We start from the raw sequence: 25374 nt of genomic DNA on the forward strand, positions 1-25374 counted from the left end.
TTGACAATTGCAACCGTACTGTTGGATTTTCGTGAGAAAACTTTTGGCACACTTTTCAGATTCGGCAAAAGAATTTTTCTTTCGAGAGTTTGCCCGTCGTGCGCGATTCGCGAATACACTTCGCAATGCACATTTACATTTAGATGAAATTCCATATTTTCACGTACAACCATCGTCGCCGTCGCTAGAACCAACTGAACGGACATCCCGGCGCGGATTTCTCATTTAACACGAGAATAAAAAGAATTTATTACCTATCCGTACGACTATAATACGTACTTCATCAATAAACCTAAAAATCTGTATCTAATTACGAGAAGAGTATGCAGGTGATGTTCTGTTTATCCACAGAAAGAACGATTTTGCTCTTAAGTATCTACAAATTTAGCCGAATTTACAGATTTAAAAATAATTTTATTAGATCAACAAAATAATTATGTTACAGGACGCTCAAACCGGTTGCTAGAAAGATAAAACTTTTCGCAACATTATCCACTATATTTAAACATTCTTCGTAATTATTTTGATGATTTAACACAATTATTTTCAAATCTGCATCTAGCTAAATTTTTACTTCAGCAAAATCGTTCTTTCTATACAAGTTACAAAAATGTTAAATCGTATTTTTGCAAGGATTTATTAATGATTAATTATATCTTTTTCATATAATTCCTTGTCATACATACGATATTAATTGTTTCAGTTAAGAATACCATTTATTTATCAACAATTGTGAATAGTTGTACTGCGTTTGCTAGTCCGAAAGCTACATTATTTGTTAATGTATTAGCGACATATCGTTGCCTGATCACTTTGTCTCTTGACTATGTAACGATGGCATTGTTAGCAACTGCATGGATACCTAATAGCGATTCGGACGCGTGCAACTATGATAGAAGCATCCGTTCACTAGTGAGCATCTAAATTAACGTGCATGTTGCCGTAGCATTCGTATATAACAGTCGACGAAATATTCGTCCGGAATACAATATGCGGTTTCATTACAAAAGCTCCTTGCTTCGAATTTTGTGTCGAATTTTATATATTGATAAAAATCCCTGCCGTGATTAACGAATTCGCTACGCGAGGATTTAAAAACCACCGATAATTTTTATATTTTCGAAAAACGCGATGGAATTATTCTCTATTTAAAATGACACTGATGAAATTGAAAACTAAAACAGAATATTTGCAAACGGATACGTAAATCACAGGGTAGAGTATTTCATAATAAAAATAGATGAAAGGTCAACGAACATTCGTTGCAAAATTATAAATTAATTAATGTGGTGAAATTATATATTCGTCGACAATTCGTTTTCACTTCGGCTTTAAGTGAATATTCACGAACTCGCGTAATAATATATATTCCAGCGAATGACTATGCGAATGTATAATTCTATGGGTACTGTCCCCGTCGAATAAATTAATCACAGCGTTAATTGAAGCGATGGCTTCATTTAGATAGAATATCACTCGACATTATGAATCCCAACGGCATCCTTTCATAATTATTTTATAGACGAACGATACGGACAGAGTGCAATACCAAAATTATTATTGTATGCAAAAGTTGATATCTGAAGAAAAAAATGTTTATTTACGTTACATATGCTGCGTTATATACTTGTTTCAGCTAACGCAGCAAAGTACTCTCCGGTATGCTTTTTCTTAATTAAAAAAGAAAATCTATGTACTAAAAGGGTAGGAGTATGGGCACTTTGTGAAAGGGAAGGACGTAGTAAACGTGATACTGTAAAGATAGACGGCGGGAGAGTCTGTTTGCAGGAGAAAAAAAAGACTGAGGCGCAGGTGTCACTGTATACCATGTAGACATTTTATATTTTCAGCACTCGGCGGTCACGTTATAAATAGGTCACAAGTTACGAGTCCATCATACCGCTCTTACACAGTCACTTCGTTTACAGTATACATTCTATATAAATGTACTCGTACGGTTATCGTCTGTTTTACAACCTCGATATTTCTACGGGGGAATACATAGTAAGTGTATGCGTGTCATATACGTTACATTATGTTACGCCTCTCTATATCGTATGTATATCATACAAATGTGTGGTACATGCACTGGCACTGCTCGATTGTTTAGTCGCATCCTTCGTCGGTTGCACGCAGGTATGTCTTCAAAACACGTTCCGGTTGCTTGTACACGCATCTAATTACGTTTAAATTACGGCATTGTTAATTTTAACGCTCGCGCGTTTATCTTCAACTCCTCCATGTTTTGTCAAATTATGTTCGCAAGAGGTTGATATAATAATTATCGTATTTATGTCAATGCGACGAAACGATAATGAAAATACATCGTATAACAACAATACTTCTTTAATGCCAGCAAAAGTTTTCTTTGCACAAATAAAAATGTTATATACAATAATATTATCAACTCGGAATGTATAATATTCACGAAAGATATTTCGCGTCGATAAAATTGCGGACTGAACATATTATCTTGGAGAATGAGTTTCAGTGGAATCACGAGAATATCCGTACTGCATAACCGAGATACCAAATAATTAGAGCGACGATGAAATTACACGGCGGGTGCGCTTACATCTTCGTATACCATCTTCGTGTACCAAAGCAGAAACCATTCCATCAGTGTGCAGAATGTGTACAATGGATTTTCACGTACGCGCGCCTGCAATATATCACGCGGAAAGTTATATCGGGCGAATCGCGATATCACGTCTGTTCGTCGCGGGCATCGGAAATCATCGCGACGAGAAAGATGGAAGCCGCAGACGTAAACGTATGCGTCTCGTTAGAGATCGCCGTGGCGGTTTCGACAAAAAACCGGAACGTGCTCCAGGGGAACGTTTTTTTCGCACCTGCTACGACGATGAGCTTAGGACTCGTTACAGGCAGTTGACGATCTGCGCGTTCCCGTAAATGGCCGTTCCGAAACGCGCGAAACAGCAGCGCGCTAAAGAGGAGGAGTACCTCTGGCGTAATCTCGTTCGTCCCCAATTTAGTTTCCGGAAGCCCATTATGCAATCGCGCAAATCGCGAGTGCTACCTGTATTCCGTTCTATAAAGATACCTTGGTCCGTATCTTCATCGATCATTTAGTGCTAAATGTGTTTTGTTGCGTTTCTGTTTCTTGTTTGCTTTTTTTTTAAGATTGATAAAAGAGCTCACATATGGACAGCAATTAGCGCTAAATGTGCGGTGAGAATGCGAGCATTCGTAACACGTACCGCGTTGTATCGACATCGTGGCTATTTTTAAAGCGATAATGTTCGCGATTGGGTGAGATTTAGATTGCGTATTACCGTGCTGACGTTGCGACGATCGGAAGACGTCTGTATTCGCGTCTCTTAAATTTCATAGATCGTTAAATCAGCACAGTTATACAATAATTTTACTTTAATGTACGAGCAAATAAGACTTAGCGACTGTTTAGAGATTCTAATTTATTTCATTATTCATACTAATTTTATAATTGGTTTATCTAATTATTTATTCAATAAATTTAAGAGTAAAAAATAATAATAATATAAGACGTTCCGCAAGAATAAGATTTAATGATGAAAACACAGAGAAATAAAATTTATCTTTTAAATTAATCTTTTTTTTTTTTATTGAAAGAGAGAATATTTTTTTACTGGCAATTTAAACGCATCTAATTAAAATTGCCGCTAAGTTTATCGTTTATGAATATGTATGTACAAATGCGGAATATCATAAAGGATATAATTAGGCATTAGAGTTCGTTAAAGCTGCATATAAGACTTACTTGATTACAAGAGGGTGAGGAGTATCGTATATGTATTAGCGTGACTTATGCTGATTGTGATTCAAAGCCATGATTGGACCCTTGAAGTCTTCGTATAGCGGTTAATATGTGAGCGCGATCGAGTCGCCGATCGGAAAATTTATTTTACATACGGCAACAGCAATCCGTGATTGTGGAAAGGGCTGGAAATCGCAAACGAAGGGCTTTTCGCGTTTAAGAAAATTGCATCGAAATCGCATCGACGTGTGCGGTTGGATCGACGAGCGCTAACGGCTTGCCGTGCAACGTTATCCGATTTTCTATTTTCATCGGACAGCCCGCCGTGCTTCCCGTTTCAAGCGACTACATCACGACGGAATAATGAAAGGCCCGACAACAAAATCAATAGTAACGGCGGTTTATGACGATCGATACGTATCCGTTACTGTTACGGGATAACGATTGTTACGGTGCAGAGCGATTCCGTCATAAATCATCGAAGCTTATTTTATCGATAACTCTCGCATTAATAATTCCATCATCCAAGTATATTTGATTACGGTGTCACAATTATGACAACAATTGTCATTGGGATAATACTTGTGCAACGCAATGTAAATCGTGGGAAAGTAAAGTTACTATTTATTAATGACTTAATACTCGTTTCAATCAACGCATTTCGCTAGTAATTTATATGCGTGATAATTATTTTCTCTTTGAATCTCTGATGAAACTTTCTCAGAATTGTTATATTTAATTAAAATTGAGAAAATTTCTAAAAAACAAAATTATACACAAGTTTTAAAAAATTCTGAAATTTACATAAAAATTCGGATAAATTGCAAAAAAAGTTTTGAGAAAAATTTTTACTGTATTATTAACAGGTTAACGATCCTCAGCATAATTTCCATTTTTCATATAATTTTTTTAGAATTGTTTATGTAAATTTTAAAATTTTTCAGAATTTCTGAAATATAATGTTATAACTTTTTTAGAAGGTTTTGTCAAATTTTTTAATACAAATTTAGAATATTTCAGAATTTATATGTATAAAGAATTCTAAGAAAAAATATAGAATTTTTCAGTATTTCTGAAAATGTTCCAATTCGTAGAAAAAGTCTAAAAATAATTTTCATCGGGGATTTGCATTCTTGCATCTGAACAATGGCTTGTTAAAGCAAGAGATTCGAATTTTTTCCTTCATCGCTTTTAAACTTTATTTCTACGAGCTCGATGATAATTTGGAATTGGCGGAAATAATGAATACATATCGTCTTCGCGCATTTTAATACGACGGGGAATTATAAGTTTCAACGTCACTTGTCGCCCCGTACGATCGATGCGATTTCTTTTTGAGAAATTTATTCGCGGCATGTATGGTACGCGTGATGAGCATGAACGAGTGCATCGATTTCCGCTGAAACAGCCGCTGAAACAAGCACCGATTTTGCACAGTGGCGTAACGGGATTAACACAAATATACGTACGCGTATATACGTGTCAATTGCAGCTAAACTCACGCGAGAAGCGAAGCTTTACCGGCAATTTTTCGTCCTAACATTCGTATACGGTCATCGCGCAATTATACGCGCTTCATTACACCGATGCATCGTTCTTTAGAATTCTTCCAACAGACTAATTAACCTCTACGAGGAATTAAAATTTGCAACGGTATTAACACTTATAAATTTAACGAATAAATTTAACGAGCGTTCGACAACGTATTATATTTAATAGCTCTCTTGGGGAATTATTGAGAATAATACGCTTTCTCTAAACGTGAGTTGTAAATTTTAACTGACGTTACTATCGCTAAGTTTTATTAATACCGGTCTTTTAATATATAATTCGACATCGTGTAACACATTAAGTTCATAGAAATTTCCTAAGTTCCCGAACTCATTGCACAATTTATGCTCTTGACTTTACGCCACTGTCGCGCACGCGAGGCTCGCAAGAGGCTGAGAGAGGAGTAAGGACTCTAGATGTAACTACGAAATTGGACCGAAGCGACCAACCATAAGTTATTTAGTAAGGGCGAAAATGATGTAGAAAAGTACGATCGATGTTCGCACACGAGACGTTCCGTCTCGCTGTCGCGGCGGAAACGGGAACGGTCTGCGTGGCGCTGCATGTAAATTCTACGTTAAAGCCTGGACCACAATTCGCGACTTGGCGCGTGCAAATAATCCTAATAGCTAAAAACACGTACGTATCGCTAAAACACATAACGCAGTGTCCGGCAAAAATCCACCCTTGACAAGTCCGACGTACGCCCCCGAGCGCGTCGAGGGAACAAATGTCTTCGAATCGAACGCCGCCGCCGCCGCCGCCGATATATACCACCAGCGGTATTCGGCCGTTCGGTGGATTATACATTTTGTAGTGGATAAAGTACCATTAATCGCGTATCGCGTTTCGACCGTTCGCATTGTTAACGCTAATACCGTTTATCGTTTCCGCACGTTTATCATTTATTCGTTTCGCGCCTCGAGTATTAAACAGTTGACACGGCACGCGCGCGCGCGTTTTTAACGATAATCAGCATCGAAACGGATCTGCAATTATCTGCGGAAAATCAACACGGGAGAAAACTGATGAACCGCGCGCGCATACATTTCGAATTAACCGAAAAATGTCGCGCTTATTGGTAATGGGTATTCCACGTGCCCAATCAGGTACAACGGACCCTGCTGTACCTGGGGGAGGGTGTCCAGTATAAAAATAAATAAACTCTACTCTCTATCCTAGGTAATTCAACGACAGCTCAACAGTAACGTCTAATAACATAACCGCTAATCTCGATGATATTACTTATACCTAAGTGGGGACAGAAGTCAGAGAGAGGACTGTGATTTCATATAATCGAGATTTCAGCCTTATCTTGATGGTGTTCCAAACTCACTCGATTATCACAAAGTCCTGTTGCCGACTTTTCCTCAAGTATAAAGTTACGCCGCACTCGCGCAATTATCACGACAAAATATTATCTATCGTTTGATATATCGTTATATATTATATAGATATATCCTACGCGACTCGTACATTTTATAATTGTCAGCTTAGGCATCGTAATAGGTTTGTTCCTACGCCAAGACAAAATATACGTAACGCTGTATACGAACGTAGTACCCAATGGAACGAACGAAAAACCTGGTCACTGTCTCTCGCTAAACGATTACTCGATTAATACGCTAATTATTCTAATCGGGAATAAACGTTCGCGATTTTTCGTTATATTTTCGGCGAATTGTTAACTCTAGAATGGTATCCAAATTTTTTTCTAATAGCGTTCTTAGGAACGATATAAACCGTTCTATGCAAATATCTCAGAAGAAAGCTTGATAATGCATGAAATAATTGTTACACTTTTTTAAGAGTAGAATATATCTCCGATAAGACGTAATCAAGCGATCGCTCCAAAACAAAATCAGAAATGCCTTTCATTCTAGCGTTGTCATTATCGATTCACGCACGCACATGCACCAGTGATACCGGACGTGAGCGCCGTTGATGATAACCCAGATAGTTAATCAACAACATAGTGGTTCACATACGACACATGCTGTGTACAGGACGCACTGTACTGATCGATTATCCTTATAGACAGCCCTAAATCGCAATTAATCACGATTAAGCAATCAAGAATAGATCGCGGACGGGTCAGTAGTATTCTCACGACACACACGGACACACACACACACAAATACATACTTTTCTCTTTCTCTCTCTCTCATTATAATTTTTCTTAATTTGCGAACTTCCACATTCGTTGACGTTTGTACGTTTGTTAGTTAGAACGCTTATATTGTTGCACTACATTCACGCGTGACGAATAATAACGTGATTTATCAAGAAAGATATATTTTATTTCAATTTTTGCGATTATTACCGTATCATACATTATTTAATGCACTATTTATTATTTTACATGAAATACAAAAGAAACGTTAGATTACTGATTACTTTAATCGCATGGTTCACATTTTTTAATATATCCTGCGCGATAAAAAGCGATAATTAGTTATTTAAATTAAAGATTGATATAATTAGACTTGATATCTTCATTTTACTAATAAATTTATCTTCCTTACTTTACAATTGGTTCTCTCGGGATATCAGGATGACATGAAATGCAGCGGTTTGGTGTTATGTAGCGTTCAGCACCGCGATTCACATCTTTCTTCTCTCTTTTCCTCGTTTTCTCCACTACGATTTCGACTACTTCAGCAGGTTCGGCATAGAACCGCTAAGCCGGAAACAACTGCCGAATTTTCACGAATGAAAATCGCTGCGCAATTTACTATCGGCCACTACGCGCAGGCTAGCATCTCGTATTTCAGCGAACTAAGACGAATCTCTCTAAAATCTCCCCCGCCGCACATTTTGCATTCAATGTGGTTTCTCCATCTAAAGCCTTTGTTTACGCCAAATGTAGCACCGCGATGTATCTCAGCATAATGTAATATCGCGAGCAGTACGGGCACGTTTGCCATTAAACGCGCGGTGAGAATACAATTTGCGCAGTAATATAGATATCTCAAAAATCTAAGGAAGAAAAAGAAAGAGGATATGTATATTATAATATTTATAATATATTATATATATATATTATAATATATTATATATTATACATATAAAATATTATATATAATAAATGTTAATATTATTTCGGATAATCGAAATCATATAATATGTGTTATAACAATTGTCAGTCGTTGTAGGAAAACTTAGTGAGTTAAACTCAATATGATCATATTCGGAAAATTGGGTCACTTTAACATTCAAATATTCACACGTTCAAACTTGTCCAGAATTTCCTCAGTCACACGTGAGTTTCATATGTATGGGCACGTGTCTCTGGCCATCATATGATTTATATCCGTAGCTGTCACGTTTGACTGTGACGTATGGTCGTTGTTTTTGTGAAACCAGCTGTGATAACATCGCATTCTGTATACAATACAGATAAAACCTCAATTTAACTATTACCTGTCACAATTCCATTGAAACTTTTGCGTTGTCCGATGTGATGAGATAATACATTATTTTATTGTGTAATTTTATCAAAATGAAATGTTTACGTTTCATAGAGAAAACCAGCAGCAACATTATGTTCAAACGCATACGATATTTCAAAGCGAACCATGCTCTCGACATTAATCGACACAATCTTAATTAGTTTTCGTTCAAAAATGACGGTGTAACCGAGTAGATATTTTACGTTTTCAATTTCCACATTATCATTTTTATTTTAAATTATTTTATTCCGTAATTCTGTACGTGTGACAAATAAGTAAATAGTGAAAGCGTATTCTTGTTTTCTAGCGTTCGTTCGATTGAAAATTGAATGGGAATTTCACTCGTTGAAATAATAGTAAACGAATAAACGACGAGTATGAAAATATCATGGAAGGCGCGTTCCCAGCGGGGATTTATTTTACGTTCACGTGCACGCTGACGAGCTGAGCTACAGCCCTAATTACGACACAATATTTATTTATTAGTAATTTATTTATTTATTTAGTAATAAATAAAATATGGACCCGTTTTCGAACCAGTCGCAGGTTGCAAACACAAGAATGTACCTAAAGCAACAATTAATGGCCCGTTAAAACACCTTTCATTCTCGTAAATCGCCTATCGCTGCGTTTGGTCAAATTTGTTTTTTTTTTGTTTTTTTTGTTTTTGTATCGGAGAAATTACTCTTATTCTCGTACGAGTATATCTATATTTACACGCACAATGTGTGTCATACGAATAAGTGCTATTCCTTTTTCGTCTGTTTATAAAGCATTTACTCGTCTGACCCGGCACAGTGACTATAGGTACATAAAGAACGAATATTGATGTATGGAATTATGATTAACGTTCATGGACGTTATGGAACGGGTTTGCTCTACTTCTATGTAAAAAAACTATACAAATTATCCTTCCAAAAGGTCAAATCGCGATAGAACTGAGAACATTCAGCTAAACGAACGTACGAATACCCATGTAATATCCACGTGCAAAAATATGTACGTCTTCTGTCGCTATAGATTTGAGCACATTCGCGCATTCCCGATGAAATTTTCGTTGACGTTAAAAGTGTTTTTAATGTCTGATCTTTATATGTCTACAATCACTGCTCTCGGTATCTATGTAATAATGCAAAATCCGCCCTCGCGAAAGACGCTTTTGCACTCAACGCTTAGAGCGAAGCTTGCTGACGTGCTGATTTAATTGACGCATTGTTCCTTTCCTCTCCTTCTTCTCTCTCAATCTATTTTTTTCTTCGACATTGTTTTGCACTGAGGCGCGATCGGCCGCGTCGTAATCGCAAAAGGACGCCTGGATCGAAGTCCTTTACGCAGGATGCTCGAGATGCGTGCATAACGCGCATCACACGGTGCGTCGACGGGATGAAATGTACCGTCGGCCTAATTATAAAGCCTTCAAATTTAGAGATGTGCATTTTCATCGTAAGCTAAAGCGAGTTTACGCGCGAAATATATTGCGATAAGTTTTGTAATTTGGAAAATGGTTTGAATCTCAAAATTGACACATTCTACGTTTTAACCCTAAAGTGCTACTCATATTTTTCTAATGTTAACACTATGGATGAAAATTCACTTACGTAATTAAATTTTTCTTGCACTTTTTTATGTTTAGTTTATGGGTTGCAAGATGAACTAGAACTGAACTAGCGCTATAAATGAAATTTGAAATTTAATATTAATATTATCAAATGTTGTAACCCATTAAGTCTTAGGAGATCTTTATAGATTTTTTTATTTTAAATCTTGGTAACTCGAATTCTAATCAATATTATACCGCCATTGGCATCTAGGAAAAGGAATTGGAAGTGGAAAAGCAACTTCCTGTTTGCTAACATTCAACTAATAAATGATTTTGTTTGTCTTTTTGAATGAAATAAGTTAATTATTTGAATGTCGAGAACAATAATTATATATCGATTTATTTTCTATTCAAAATTATATTCTGACATCTTTATTTTCACTGTTACAATTATAGAAATTATCACACGATTTATTTAAAATTTATTGAATTGTTTATATTTCTGTATCCATTTTAAATAGTTTATTAGTTCATAAAAACAAACGCGCAGACAAAATACAATGTATAATGCAAAAAAATTATGAATAGAAAAAAGTACATTACATTAACAGTATTGTGGGTCAATATTCACACAGGCAAGTTTAAATTACAGGTCATAAAGAACGTAGTGTGGATCTGATACTGTCTGCAACTAGAGACATTAAAGAAGAAATATAGATGGAACCACAAAAGCTCCTAACTAGCACTGCTATTTAATAGCAAATACTTGAATTAGCCCCTGGATGAAAAGTCACTTACGGTAGCACTCCAGGATTAAATTTTTTTTAGTGGGATTACGGTATGTTTATAAGCATTTATACATTTGATATTTTGACATGCGTACCGTTTTGTTCAGTAATTAATAACTTTTATAACGTCAGAATATTTTCCACGCATATATCCACCTGCGAACGAAAGGGATTGCAGGATGAATCGCATTTTTACTGAGAAACCCGCTCACTGACCTACTTTCGCTCAATTTAATCTGCATTCTGATCGCAACCCATCAATTTTTACATCTTATTTGAAGCAGAGGCTTTCAACTTTGACTCGACCACTCTGTTATTTTGTTCGTCTATCATTCCTGAAATCAGCATGATCAATACAATCTCTTTCGCTGAATTCTCGTTCTTGTGCTTTCGCCACTTTCTCTTTTTTTTCGTGAGGAAATAATCGGAAAACAATATTTTTACAAAAAAAAAAAAACAGTTAATTGTCGAGTCTCTGAAGAGAAGCGTATTTGAGCATTGAACCAAGGTAAAGTTTTAGCGAGAACGTTGGACGCGTATCATTAATTGGTTCGTTAATTTCTATCCCGTTAATTGCGCTATTTCTCAAATAATAACGCGAGAATTATACTATTTACATTGTTATCTCGTGGAATTCGAAGAGCCGAGGCGAGAACGGCAACGATCTGTGGATGTTATGCTCGGCGGTACAAATGTTTGTAAAAAAGTAGTACGCATGTGCGAGCATATCCGTTTATCTGTGCAGCAAGTGTGCGGGAACCTATTCGTAACAACAAAATTTCATGATCGAAAAATTTTACTCACGAGTATATTAATTAGTTGATCGCATTAAGATTGGAGTACTAGTCGATAATACGTAGCTACGTAGCAGCTAGTTCCGAGGTGCGCTTGGTTCCTTTTGAAAGGCGACGAAACGCTCCTTTTTTTATTCTGACATATCACAAACATTTGACAGACTATTTTAAACGAAGGCTCCAAGAAGTGATTTGAACGCGGTAGCGAATAAAAGAAGTGAGAATATTGCGTTATAAATGTTTCGTATAAAATGCAAAGATTGAAAATGCCTCTGCCATTTAATTTAAAGTATCTATATTCTTTCCTTAAAAAAAGATGAGCTTGAAAAATTGCGGGTTTTTTTTAATAGTTTGATTTAGAGAGGGACAAGAAACGAAGAAAAAAAGATGTCTCCAATTTATATGCTTCATTTCATGTTAAAACATCCTCAATCATTCCATTTAAACATCTCCTACTTACCTTCGGCCGACGCTCGATATTATCGGAAGGAAAACGATCAAGAACTTCAACACGGTTTACGGTTAAATTGCGGCTGTGTATTCTCGCGGACGAGCATTAAATTTCGTATCTCTCGCACGCGAAATTCCGCACGGGTATTGTCCTCACGACGCCGAAGAACATCGAATGACCGGGACAAATAATCTCGATATCACTTCCGTCACTAAACGAAGAAAGGAACTCAGTTGCCGCGGTCAGTTGCCGTATAACTATTTTCGCCAGACTTGATTCAATGAAGCGGATTTGCGCGTCGAGTCGGCCGGCAGAGACACATCGTCGTCGTCGTCGTCGTCGTCGTCGTCGTCGTCGTTGTCGTCGTCGTCGGCGTCGTCGGCGTCGGCGTCGGCGTCGTCATCGTGGTCGTCGTGGTCGTCACCGCTCGATAAGTCGATACCTGGTTTCGTTCTCCTCCGTGTGTCGGGTTTTTCACTATTTCTTCGCTCCTTCAGGCGTTCGAAATAATAGCACGAAATAACACGAAATCGTAAGTTGTTCACGTTTGAGCGAGCCACAACTTTACGCGAGGCATTACGCCGTTGTAAAACTGCAGTCGTAGGATTTCCGCGAATTCTCCAACTTCGTGCAGTCTTCAAGCGTTCGTCGAGTTTGTTACGCGTTCTCCGCGGGGGCGTATCTACGTAGGAATTAACAGAACTTGAGCTAGAAATCTCAATTGTCAAGAAGTCTTGCTGAATCAATTTATTTGGAAATATTCATTTTGGTCAAAGTTTTCATAATTAATTATGATGGAATAAGGAGAATACATTTCTCTCAGCTTATTTGCATTCTCTCGCTGGAAGTTACGCAATAAAAATCAATAAGCTGTTACGTTGTCGGATGAATTAAAATAATCGGAAGATCGATGATTGCTGACCTGGCAATTATTCACACGTAATCGATATTGAAACGACGTTGAGTTTCTTGGCAAATATTTCCAGTGGAAAAGAAAATATATTGCTTGGTCGTTTTAATTCAATCAAGTTATGTACGTGCTTCGAAATTCAATTTCTGCATTTAATTGGCGCGTAAAAAAAAAGAAAGACGAAAGCGATTAATTGGAGATCCTTGTTTTGATACGACCGGAGATCTCCGTATTCGATTTCCTCCTCCGCACCGCAGTCGGAACACGATTCAGATCGATGTGGCGCTTCGGGGACGAAATCCTTTGGAAAATATTCTGCAAGGATGCGCTTCAATCCAGTATCATTCTTACGAGCATTCCTCGGGTAATCTTCTTTCGCCGATGAAAGTTTCATTCTGTTTCCCTTTGCCGCTGCAGATTTCCTTTATCGCGCATCTGTTTGAATCCAATGAAATTTATGTAAACTCCCTGCTATGCGCATTTATATGAAATTGAAAACAGCACAATAAGAACTTGACGCCAATATTTTAATCAACATCTTAAAAAGGATCGTGTCACTGAAAATCAATACGTTTTCGTCGTGCGTTTAACAATGCTTCAATGTTATCGCGGGATTTACTTCTCTCTCATATTTTACGAATTAATTGGGATAAATCGAGTCACGGTTACCGGCTTTCATTCCATTGTACTCGTCTTCATCCGCCGGGAGATAATTCCTTCGCGATCGATCCGGATCTACGCTGATATGTTTCCGTCACTTGGATTTCCCGTCTCTGCATAGACTTCGTCCCGGGATCTCGCACGTGTCGAGAGAGTCGAGACTCGATTATTCACGAAAGTGATACACCCTCTGTCGACCTTCGGCGGCGCGGGCGCTTTCCTTTCACGTTATCTCGTTATCCGTTTCCGTTCACTATCCCCTTTCATCTCGCAAATCCTGCCCCCGCGGCCAGTGTTCTCGTTAGCCCGGAGAAGTTTTCGAGATCACGAGTCGCTCTTCCTGCCGGCGTTTCGTCTTCGGAATCCTTCCGCCACGGCATCGTTTATTCATCACAGCTGGATGATATCCGGTGCGCGAAACTGCACTTTACTACAATACTTGACCTCTTGCACGATCTTGTTGCTGCAACTGTCCTCATCCAGCTCGACATCGCTCCGCGTACCATTGTCCTCGTCATCTTCTTCCTCCTCCAGATCCTCCAGAACCTTGCGTCTATCTAAACTCCAACTGCCTACTCCGGCCGCAAACTTCTTTTTCTTCTTTTCACGGATTTTCTGACGAACGGATCGCCGTGGTTATTTGTATCTGAAAGTCAGGAAAAACGGGCGTGCTTTGGAGCGTGAGCATGCTTTTATCGATCGCGGGTTCGTTGCGTTCTTACGTACAAGGTTTATTTTCATCTTACTTTACTTTTTAGTGTGTGCGATGATTTCAGATAGATCGAATGACAAAGATGCTGTCGAGACCGCACCGGTTCAGGAAACGTAATTTTTTGTTAGCGATTATTTGACATCACGCGGCTTCAACGAGCCAAATACTTGCAATTTTTGTGTAAAATACAAAACGACCAAATTGCGACGCGGACATTTTTGCAAAGAGTCAAGCATTTTATATATCTCTTGTAATCCGTGTGAATACTCTAATCACGCCGTTATTATATACTGGGCACGCAACGCGAGCTATATTCACATTTCGCCGATGATGAGAACATGATCGGTGTGCGTTTATATGATCCTCACGTTACACGACACTTGCTACTCAGCTCTCCAAATGTATCGAATGTTGTAACATACGCAGATTGAAATGCGGTGCCGCCGGGACAAAATATTTTTCATAGTCGCCGTGTCGTAAGGTAGTTTCCATCGTCAATTCTACGAGAATTAGGTCAACACTGCGCGGTTATTTCATTATATGAGCAATATTCGTATATTCCAAGGAAAATTCGTACAGCATCTGAGTTACTTTCGCATCATTTTATTTTTTACAAAGATTAGAAAGATTAAAAATTATTTTTAGAAAGTTTTCACTGAAATACATTGTCGCTTATTATATATATGTTTATTACGCTACATGGACAGAAATTTGAGAATTATTTTACATTACCCATACATATGAATAAGGTGTTGAAGTTTTTATAAAATAATTACTCCAAACCTTTTTAAGTTTTATACACGTTTCATACGTTATTCAAATTTAGTTTAACTAATTATTCCAAGTTGCAAAAATCGACTTACCTTTCTGGTAAAGGGCATTCCAGAATTCTGCAGAAAGCCAGACCGACCGCCACTATTAATATTACAAATAAAACCGTGTATATTACGCACAGGTGAACCAAAGAAAAAATATAAAGCGTCTTGTGACACCACTTATTGGGCGCGTACAACGAGAGTTCGTATTCTGGCCACATTATATGCAGTATCCAGTAATGTCCTAAAACAAAAAGGGAAAAAATAACATGATTATAGGAATCAATTGTCAATTTAACTTAAAGTCTAAGCGATGAAAAAACCGTCACGTAGAATGTTATCAAATTATTTTGTGTACGTTATCACGTTATTCAGTTTGCCGCGTGAAAACACTTTTTTCCGAAACATGTATAAAAAAAAGTTTCTTGTATTCGCTATATTCACTCGATTTGTTTCGGTTTGACCAAACCTTTTGTTCTCGGCCGAAAAATTTTCAAAATACTAACGATCTATGTGACATACATGTTAAGTGATTAAATAGCCTGCAACTTTACCCTGCGCGCTCCGACCAACGAACTGTCGCGTTTAGCCATACGAATTGGCACGCAGCACGAAATGTAAATATTACGCGACTGTGCCTGGTCACGAACGGTTAAATCGTCATAAACCATGAATTTTTTGTTATCTTGAAATTTTTCTCGTATCCGCTCGCGCAAATTGAAACGCGGATTTACGTGCGCATACTTTCAATGTTGAACGCTCTTTGCCATTTCACGTGAGTCTGTGTATTATTCTTAATAAATCTCGATTGTAAAAGAAAGCTAGACAAACTATAAGCAATCCACGAATCTAATATGATATATATGTAGCGTAATATTTTAATATATATCGATATTTTATAAGAAAGAAAAATAATTCCCTGTATATGATGATTAGTAGCGACTAGCTACTAAAGCGCACTTTTTTGATACGTTAATATATTGATCCATTTATCGCTAAAGATAGGACACGCCATTAAAACCGTCCATTGCAACGTGCAAATATAAGCACAGCCCAGCCACTTGACCGATATTTTCGTTAACGTAAAAATTCGCTCATAAGAATAACATGGGATGGAAAATACAGCGCAATTAAAACCAACATGTATGCAAGAAAGTTGAATATAACACACGTTGCAATTTGTAGAACAACGCAATAACATCGTGATGGAATTGTTTCTCGAGCTTTGTACTCCGCTTTGTTTGTTTAAAGTGCTAGAAAATCCTTATATCCAGATCAGATTTGCAAAAACGATTTTTCTTCGCGTATTTTTAAAAGATTTCTATTTTAATTCATAAATTTTATCTCGGAGAATTCAAAAAAATACAGAGTATAGTGTAAGAAAATTAAATTATTGTTAAATTATAACAAATGTAACTTAAATAATTAAATAAAATTAAAATTCATTAATAAAACATTAAGAGATAAGTGGAAAATAGAATCTATTTACATTTAAAAAAAATTTAATTTTTTAAATACATATTTCTTTTCATTTCTAATGTTTGAATTATTACTTTATTTAAAATATATCTCATTTTATTATTATAAATAAAAATGAAAGCGTTAAAAAAAAAATCATGCGAGCACTAAAGATTAATTTTATCATTATTTATTGCTCAATTTTGTACGTAACGATGGATCTCTTAATATTTAATCACGCTAGCATAAAGTCATTATGGAATTATAAAGCCGAGTATTATGAAACATGTGTTTTCCTAATCTAACTCGCGCTTTGCACTCGTTGAGTAAATCCTCTGTGGCTTTAACGCTCTGAAAGTTTGTGGGCCACAAGCGCGGAATATAATACGTCGAGTACAATTTCGAACGAAATTTCTTGCTTACCCAACACGAACCACGCGACCAGGAAGCACGATAAAGCTATGGAGAGTAATTTCATAGGTGAGACGTGGGGTCTGACGCCGGGAACGGACAAGACTTCTGGTCTCCGGGAGCGTATCTGCGAATACAGCGCCCAGAACATACGCACGACGCCCAAAACTCCCCCGATCAGCATGTACACGGGAATATATGGCTCTTTAGGGCAATCCTTAATGAACTGCACACCTGCAAAGACAAATTCAAACATTGATTTCCGACACATTCGTCGTTCGTTGCCTGAATACAAAGCCGGATTTAGACCGGGGAAACAAATGCGAAGTATTTATAAATGTGCTATTCTATTCTTTCGTGTTTGGTCTGGATCCGGCTTCGAAAAGAAAAAGAAACAAAAAGAAATCGTGCACGTCGAAAATTAATACGCAACGTATTTTTTGTATTTCTTTTAAATATAAAATAAAAGTTGTCGCGAGTTAAACATATAAAGCATACATGGAAATTTTTATGTCACGTTGCATCGTATAGTAAGTGCGACATGTGCCAGCAAACTTGATTAAACGAGTGTGCGTCGTTTTCTCGCCGGAACTTGCTTCATTAGTAAACGTTTTATAGCAACGTCTTCCCTTTACGCCCTTTTACTTTTTATATTCGTGACCTAAATACTTTACAGTTCGAGTAATAAGCAGAAATAATACGTGGTATAGTAATTCGTTTAGTGCTAGCGAGCTCGCCGTTCCGCTCTCGTAAAAAAAGAAGAAAAAAAGAGGGAGACGCTCTTTAACCGATATTCTCGTCCATCAATTAAGATCTAACGTACATCTGACGCGCATCATTATTATGGGCTTTTTGCGACGCCAGCGAGGAATAATTTAGCATTAATAGCCTGTTGCCTGACGTCTATTCTGTGTATTACGCCCTGATTCAACGTTCGGTTTAGGATAACGTGTATACCTCGAGAGGTTCTCCGCTGCGACTTGAGTAATGTGTACCTCGTTACTATGCGCATCTTTTGTGTATGTATAAACTATTAATTTTCTGCTACGGCATAATCTCCAACAATTTTTCGAAGAATTTTATTTCGTGACATTCGCCGCGATGAAAAATCGATAACGCCGCCCTTAATACTTTGATAGTTGTACAGACATTGTGACATTTTTTAAGAAGTTAAAAAAATTGAGGAAATATTTTGTATTATTTATTTCAACTCCGTATCTAAAGTACCTTTACGTTATAGTACTGTAACGTGCAAATCTCACGAGCGTAATTAAGTGTATTGAAAAGTAACCGAAAATCGTGATATGTCGATTGCTTTCTTCCTTATACAAATGTACAAGACGAAGAAATTTTTTTAACGGCGTTCTAATATAATCGGGAAGTCAATGCGTCCATTTCTCAAATTTGCACTTGGTTCTAAGTGCCTCATTAAATTTTCGCAGCGCAAGTCGCAATTCATGATTTTTATTCCTCCTTCGTGTCATGATTTACGACAGAGTCAAGTTGTATTCGGGATCGGCGATCCGCGACCACTTTCCGCGGTTTACCTACGCCATTACTATCGATTGCATGTTCTTACCAGATGGACTTTGCCGGAAGGTGAATGCACTGAGCTTACAATAAATCAGGTTGAGCGTCCATGTTCCCTACTGCGCGAGTAACCAGCTATGCCCGAGAAATTAAGTATGCTTGCATGCTGCAAGCTCAACACGCTAGCGATTCGCGTGTCGTAATCCTGATAGCATTAATTAACTCGGGAATGATGTCGTATATTTCGTGGAATTTCATATGAATTGGGCGGAAGGGCGAAATGCGTACAGCGCTACAATTCGCCTGATAGAAACTTGAGAGATTTATAGCGGTAAAATTTTGTTATATCGAAACTATACGTAAATGTTGCAAAATTACGCGAGGCTAACACGCCATTGAGAACAGACTGGAAAATTCCATTTTGTAAAATGTTGAAAGATTTGTTGTTAGAAGTAAGATTTTATTTATTTTGCACTACCGCAAATATCTTCCCACACATCGCTGGGAACGTTTATCAAATATTTGCATTTCATTGGTTGAAACTTTACGTCATGATAAAGGGGAGAGAACACAATGCACCATTTGCGTCTTGAATCTACTTTCGATTTACAATTCGCGTTAGATTTCAAGATAGAATTCTATTTATAATTTTATAAATGCCGCATATTTTAATATATGAATATGTATGTTTTAATATTTTTTTTATACCTATGTATTTAATCAAATTCTTTGAATTTTTTTTTTTTATTAAATGGCATGTAAAATCATAAATAAAAAGAGAAAAATTCTCTAAGTTCTAAACTGTATACTTTATAAATAACTTAAATTAGGCTTTATTATAAATTTTACATCACGAAAAAAATTATAAGAAAAGGGATTTATCATTTATTTAAGTGATAAATTATTTTTGAGTTTATCTAATTACACGAAATCTAATTAAACTAAATTTTTAAAAAATTGCATTTTATTTTTTAAAAATATAATTATATTGATTTAAATATAATTATATGTTAAATATTTAAAAAAATTATATGTCAAGGGTAATATCTAATGGTTTATATCTGCGCAATTATATATAATAGATGACATTGTATAATGTCATGTATTGTGAACAATATGATTAATTGATAGATACGAACTTTAGAAATTGCCGGCTAATAAATCTTCCTACTTTGGACAGAAATTTCAACGGTGATTTATTTATCGCAAAAAATTTGAAGTGCAGATTTATATTATTGACGATAGCGCGGAATATTCTGCCGAGACACTGATAAAAGAACCTCTTGCTGCACCGATTGACGTGTCTTTTTCACGTGAAATACTTCGGGGAACCATCTTCTGTTATCACACTCCGTATTTTAACTCAAGTTGAACTTGGAGATTGAAAGAAAAAAAAAGAGACTAAACATTGCACATACTGATGTGTATTATGTTAAAAATTTTCTTTGATATCTGCAAAATCGCATTATCCGCGTCATGCTTTGCGTAAAGCGATTCCCTTAAGAGAGGTTAAAAAGGCAATAAAAGAACTCCGGAGTCTCTCGAAAGATATGTAACGGAGAAAAATTTACATCAGAAAAAGCTTCAAGGTTTTACGAAGTTTATTGAAACACAAAAAAAGTTAAAGAGAGCATCTTGTTTAATCGTTCATTTTTTTTTTTCAGTACCAACCTTTTTAATGACATAAAATTTTCATATAATAATCGTTAAAAGTAACATTGAGAAACTATGTACCTTGAAAATGAAAGTACGTTAAAAAAGATAGAGGAGAAGGTGAAATTACAGTCCTTGTAAATATAATGACTACTTTATATCTACGTTAGGTGATGAATTCTAGTGATTACTTATCTCTTCGGCAGGCCGTCATTATGCAATAGCGCTAATATATAAAAATTGACATTTGCTATAAGACATTTTTACTTTTAAGTATTTCAAAATTTTTTCCAAGGTACATTTTATCATTTAATTAATTAGATTTCCTCAGTTTCTGCAGAATTAAACAATACTGACAGTGCATACAATAATGACATTTTGTTAATGCCGTCTTTTAAATGTACTAACACCTCAACAAGCTTAATGGTTTTTTTCCAAGTTGTTATACCGAAGTCATTATTTGATAAGTTGATTGTATTCCTACTGCTACTTTATAATTTACGTTATATGTAATATAGATTTTCAGTACTGCGGTCTGCTTGCGGAAATTGTGTATATACGTATATACATTTGCATATATTCTGCGATATTTTCTCTTTATTTTGAACAAATACGTAATTTTATAACAAAACACCGTGTTTTTTAAACAAAATCAATTTTTTCAATCTATTCTTGTGGGAAGAGAGGCCATTGTACAGTGTCGTCACATTTTTATAAATAGCATCTCAAGTAATAAATATTTTATAAGTTTCAGTCTAGAATCGATTGAACAACACATTGACGACGTAATTATCACGTTTAAATTTAAAATATTGATCATTAATAAAAATATTGTGCAAAATATAAAACAATTGAGAAACCATAATATCATCTCCTCTATTAAATGACGAAAAGATTCTTTAAAATATAACGTCAGCAATACTTAAATTTTAAAAAGCGCCATGGATTACAAAGTATAGACAAGCTGTATAGTCTTTCTTGAAGTCTCACGAGACCATGTTGTTATAGTTCATAAATATAGATATACCACCAGTGGTTATCGATCGTCTTTTTGTGTCGAAGTGTAAAACGGATCGAACTAACTTCACTTCGTTTTCGACCCACTTATTCAGTCGCTAGGTATTATATAATATTCATATTATGCTATCTGAACACACTTTCTCGTGATTAAATTATCTAGACGTGGCCGATTATCGGTCAAAGACCTCCCTCTCTCTCGATTCACGCAGCCGATGTTAATCAAAACCGCTCGTTATCCGTCTAACCACATCTCTCGTGATCTGTTCACTCACCGAAGATGAACATCAATATAGGCACAGTGGACAAACAGGTCAGACATATGGTGAACGTCATCGTCTTGCTGATGACTCTCAAAGCGCGAAAGACGAAGTCACAGATGCCGTTTGCCTCAAGGTGGGCGTCTTTCAGCTGAAACACAACTGAACCGTAGGTCGCCACACCGAGATTCGCAGCTTCCGCAACGCCCTTTTCAGGTGCTTTCGCGCCGCTAGCGCAAAGCCGACGCGACTCATCGCCTGAAAGCTGAAAGCACACGCGACAGCTCAAATCAGATTTTCTCCCGTAATGTAATACAATTTCGTGCCGGCAAGTTCATTCGCTCTGATTAATGGCATACACGTGACATTAGACTTTATCACGAAAAAGATTTCACAAAGCTATAAAAGGACACATTCCAACTTTTAACTTATTTTAACTTCTCTCTTTCTTCCCCCCCCCCCCTTCCTCTCTCACTCTTTCTTCGTATATGTATTTTTCTATTTATTGTAATTTTATTTTAGTAACATTAGTAACATTAATTTTGTTTCATTTCGTCTTCATTACCTTGCGTTAGAGTGCGTCGCCGTGTACCGCTTCATCTGTATTTCGCTGATTACAGAGTAATCCAATTAGCGACGGAACAAGTGCAGTTTTTCCATCTTTGGTTCCGTGGGAACCCGTGTTAACCAACACGTTCGTAATTCATAAATAAGAATTAATGGCGATTCGAATTTTTAAAAATGATTTATTCAAAGATTTTTCTTTTAATGAATAAAAATTCAGCGGTGCGAAAGATTTTTTACACAAAGATTTAATCATCGGCAAATAAAGGTCAATACTTTTTATATTTTACGAAAAATTCGACCTTACGGTACGCTTTAATTATCGGTTTTGGCACTTTTTATCTACCCTTTCCTCCTCGAAACGCTGTGCAGATTTGGCATCAGAGATCAATTTATATTCCGTTCACTTTCCACACAACGTAGATCCAATAAACGGTCCTGAAAGGCACGGGCACAGCTTCGTCGAACGGTTGTCGACACGTCTCTTCTTTCTCGTCGACCTACGTCGATTCTCGTTCTGCGGAATAAGATCCTTCGAAAGATTCTCGGGTAACGCGTACACGTCCCGGGTACTTTTTCCGCGCAGATATAAGCGCGCAAATAAGCCGCAGATACGATCCGTGTAAGAAAAATTCAAGCTGTCACGAGCAAAATGTGCCCTTTTCCGATTCCTACTTCTTCACATTATAATTCTCGCGGCAAATAACAGCATGATTAAAATAATTGCTTTAATAGTTTGACGTATGAAGTTTCGTCATATGAATCTTTTTTATCATCAAACTGTAAAGTCAAGATGCATTATTTTGTTTATTTCTCTAAATGAAATTTCAAAACACAGATAAATTTTCTTAACAAAAGTTTTTTAAGAAAAGTATGAAGAAAAACTTGAAAAATTGATCAAAGCTTGAAATACATTACTTTATTTTTCATATTAATAACTTTTTTACTTTATTTACCTTGTTTTTTTCAAACATTTTTTTTTTTCTTTGTGGAAAGTTCTTTTGTACTCATTAGAGTTTTCCATCAAAGGGCAATGGACAAGTCACCAGGGATACGGAGGGCGTGATAAGATCTCCGCGATGAAGCTAACGCTTGTATCGTCATTCACTCGACCTCACCTCGCGTGCACTGCAGCAACGTATCGTGCCATGCTGTGTCTGCACCAGGAAACCAGTCCAAAGTGCAATTTTAGATCGTTTAAGCTTCTTTTTTAAAGGATAACTCTTCCTCTCGATAGGCGCGATATACGAAGAAAGTATTTTCTATGGTTCGTGTAATATAACAAAAAGATAAATGACCGATCCTAGAAAATAAGCGGCATTATCGTCGCAATTTCGTTATACGTGTGATTAATGTAACACTTCTTCCGGTTAAGTAAGATGGACTGTTTTCGGGGCAGACGCCTGCCTTTTATCACACTCACTCCACGAGTTCTCGGCTCATTTCCCGCTTTTATAGCCAAAGTTAAGTAAATTTTGTCATTAAAAATAAAATTATATAAAAAGTCTCTTGCGAAGTCGACGTGACATCCTTAGAGCAATAACGAGGAAAATTACTTTGAAGATTCTACAAGGGTGAACGACGAGAAAGAAAACGGGAGATAACGCTTTTACAAGACTGCACTCGATCGGTTTTTAACTCGACAAAAATTCGTTTGGCAAAGAGCAACGTTTTTAGAACAAAAATCCCGCAAATATACGAGTCTTAATACATTTGAATCTATTTTCTGTTTAAAATTTAGGTTTTTATGTTAATCTACACAGAAAAAAAATTAATATCAAATCAACAAATTCATTGTTTCATATATAAGCAAGAATATAAATTTTCTTGGAAAAATTTATAATCTTAAACAGACATAATTTACTTACATGAAGAGAAAAATTTTCTTGTAAGCAAATTAAATCTGTTTAAGATTATAAATTTTTCCAAGAAGATTTTATATATTTGCTTATATATGAAACAATAAATTGTTAATTTAATATTAAATTTTTTTCTGTGTGCGATCTGTGCATGAGATAATTTTAAATAAATCTACTAATAATCTCTTTATTGTACTTACACATACACATTATTTTTTTATGTAAATATTCAAATTTTATTAAAATATACAATTTTGAATTTTTATTATATGTTGTAAAATTTTATAAAATCTAAAAGATATCTCTTGGTTGCTTAGCTCCAAGTAAAAAATCAACCAAGTACATTAAACTCGTATGAATTGAAATATTATGCTCGATAATTAAAACGAACGGTGTATTTTAATCGAAGTAAAAGTAATTAAAACAAAACAAAAGTATTATTTACTTGTCAAAGCAGTCAACGAAAAGAAAAAGTTTCTTTTTACAACTCTTTTTACAACATGGCACACCGTGGTTTACGGAAGTTGCCTTGTTAGCCGTACTTCCGGCAAATAAAAAGAGTGTCTCTATGCTCTCTGCCTGCAACTGTCCCGCTTCGTCGTAATTACCGCAAAGGATGATAAATGACAAATTGCAACCTCAAGTTGGCCGCGTATATATCCGTTGAGTCATAAAGATGGAGAGCGTCCCAGTCGCCCGTTTCCCTCGCTCGGGCGAGAAATTTCGGTACACTCGTAACGCAACTGGGGCGTGCACTGTAACGACGTGGCCGAGAAAGAAATTCCTTGAACGTTGCAAGCCGAGATCGCAACGGGTACGATGAGAGAGATGAAGAGAGAGAGAGAGAGAGAAAGAGAGAGAAGAGAGAGAGCACGGTTACCTGCGACACAGAGCTGCTGGCTCGCCTAGAATCGGCCCAGGCGTTCGTTCCATATCCCAGATTGACCTGTGCGCCACCGCTTCCGCCCGATCTAACGCTTCCCGAGCTCACTTCTCTTTGGCGATAGGGTGAGGAACTTCGGTTTCTCGTGCTCCCTGGACACAAGCGCAAATATTTGAATTTATCCGACTGTCTTTCGAAATTCTTACGCAAGAGAAAAATATCTCACAAAATTCTTGGCCAATATGCCGTGAATATTTATGAAGATACGATGGAACTCGAGCGGAAAAATCACAAAATAGAGTCTCGTGT

At 36.6% G+C, this 25374-nt stretch overlaps 1 protein-coding gene across 3 annotated transcripts in view; it reads right to left on the minus strand.

Annotated features, from left to right (window-relative positions):
- Positions 1-25374, minus strand: part of LOC105195179 (nascent polypeptide-associated complex subunit alpha, muscle-specific form) — a 54385-nt gene that overhangs the window by 7819 nt on the left and 21192 nt on the right. Inside the window, exons 4-9 of one of the 3 annotated variants that reach the window (XR_003268256.2) lie at positions 25063-25217; positions 21775-22024; positions 17312-17533; positions 15479-15674; positions 13913-14549; positions 1816-13678 (exon numbers count right to left, since the gene is read on the minus strand). Coding sequence is in view for 1 of the 3 variants with exons in the window: in XM_011160465.3 (XP_011158767.1) it covers positions 14540-14549; positions 15479-15674; positions 17312-17533; positions 21775-22024; positions 25063-25217 (833 nt within the window). In the remaining 2 variants the exon portion in view is untranslated. Of the gene's footprint in view, positions 1-1815; positions 14550-15478; positions 15675-17311; positions 17534-21774; positions 22025-25062; positions 25218-25374 lie in introns of those variants that run through there. The other 2 variants (XR_003268255.2, XM_011160465.3) reach the window with 2 other exon arrangements.

Source organism: Solenopsis invicta, chromosome 5, assembly GCF_016802725.1.
Source record: "Solenopsis invicta isolate M01_SB chromosome 5, UNIL_Sinv_3.0, whole genome shotgun sequence".
NCBI classification, from domain to species: domain Eukaryota; kingdom Metazoa; phylum Arthropoda; class Insecta; order Hymenoptera; family Formicidae; genus Solenopsis; species Solenopsis invicta.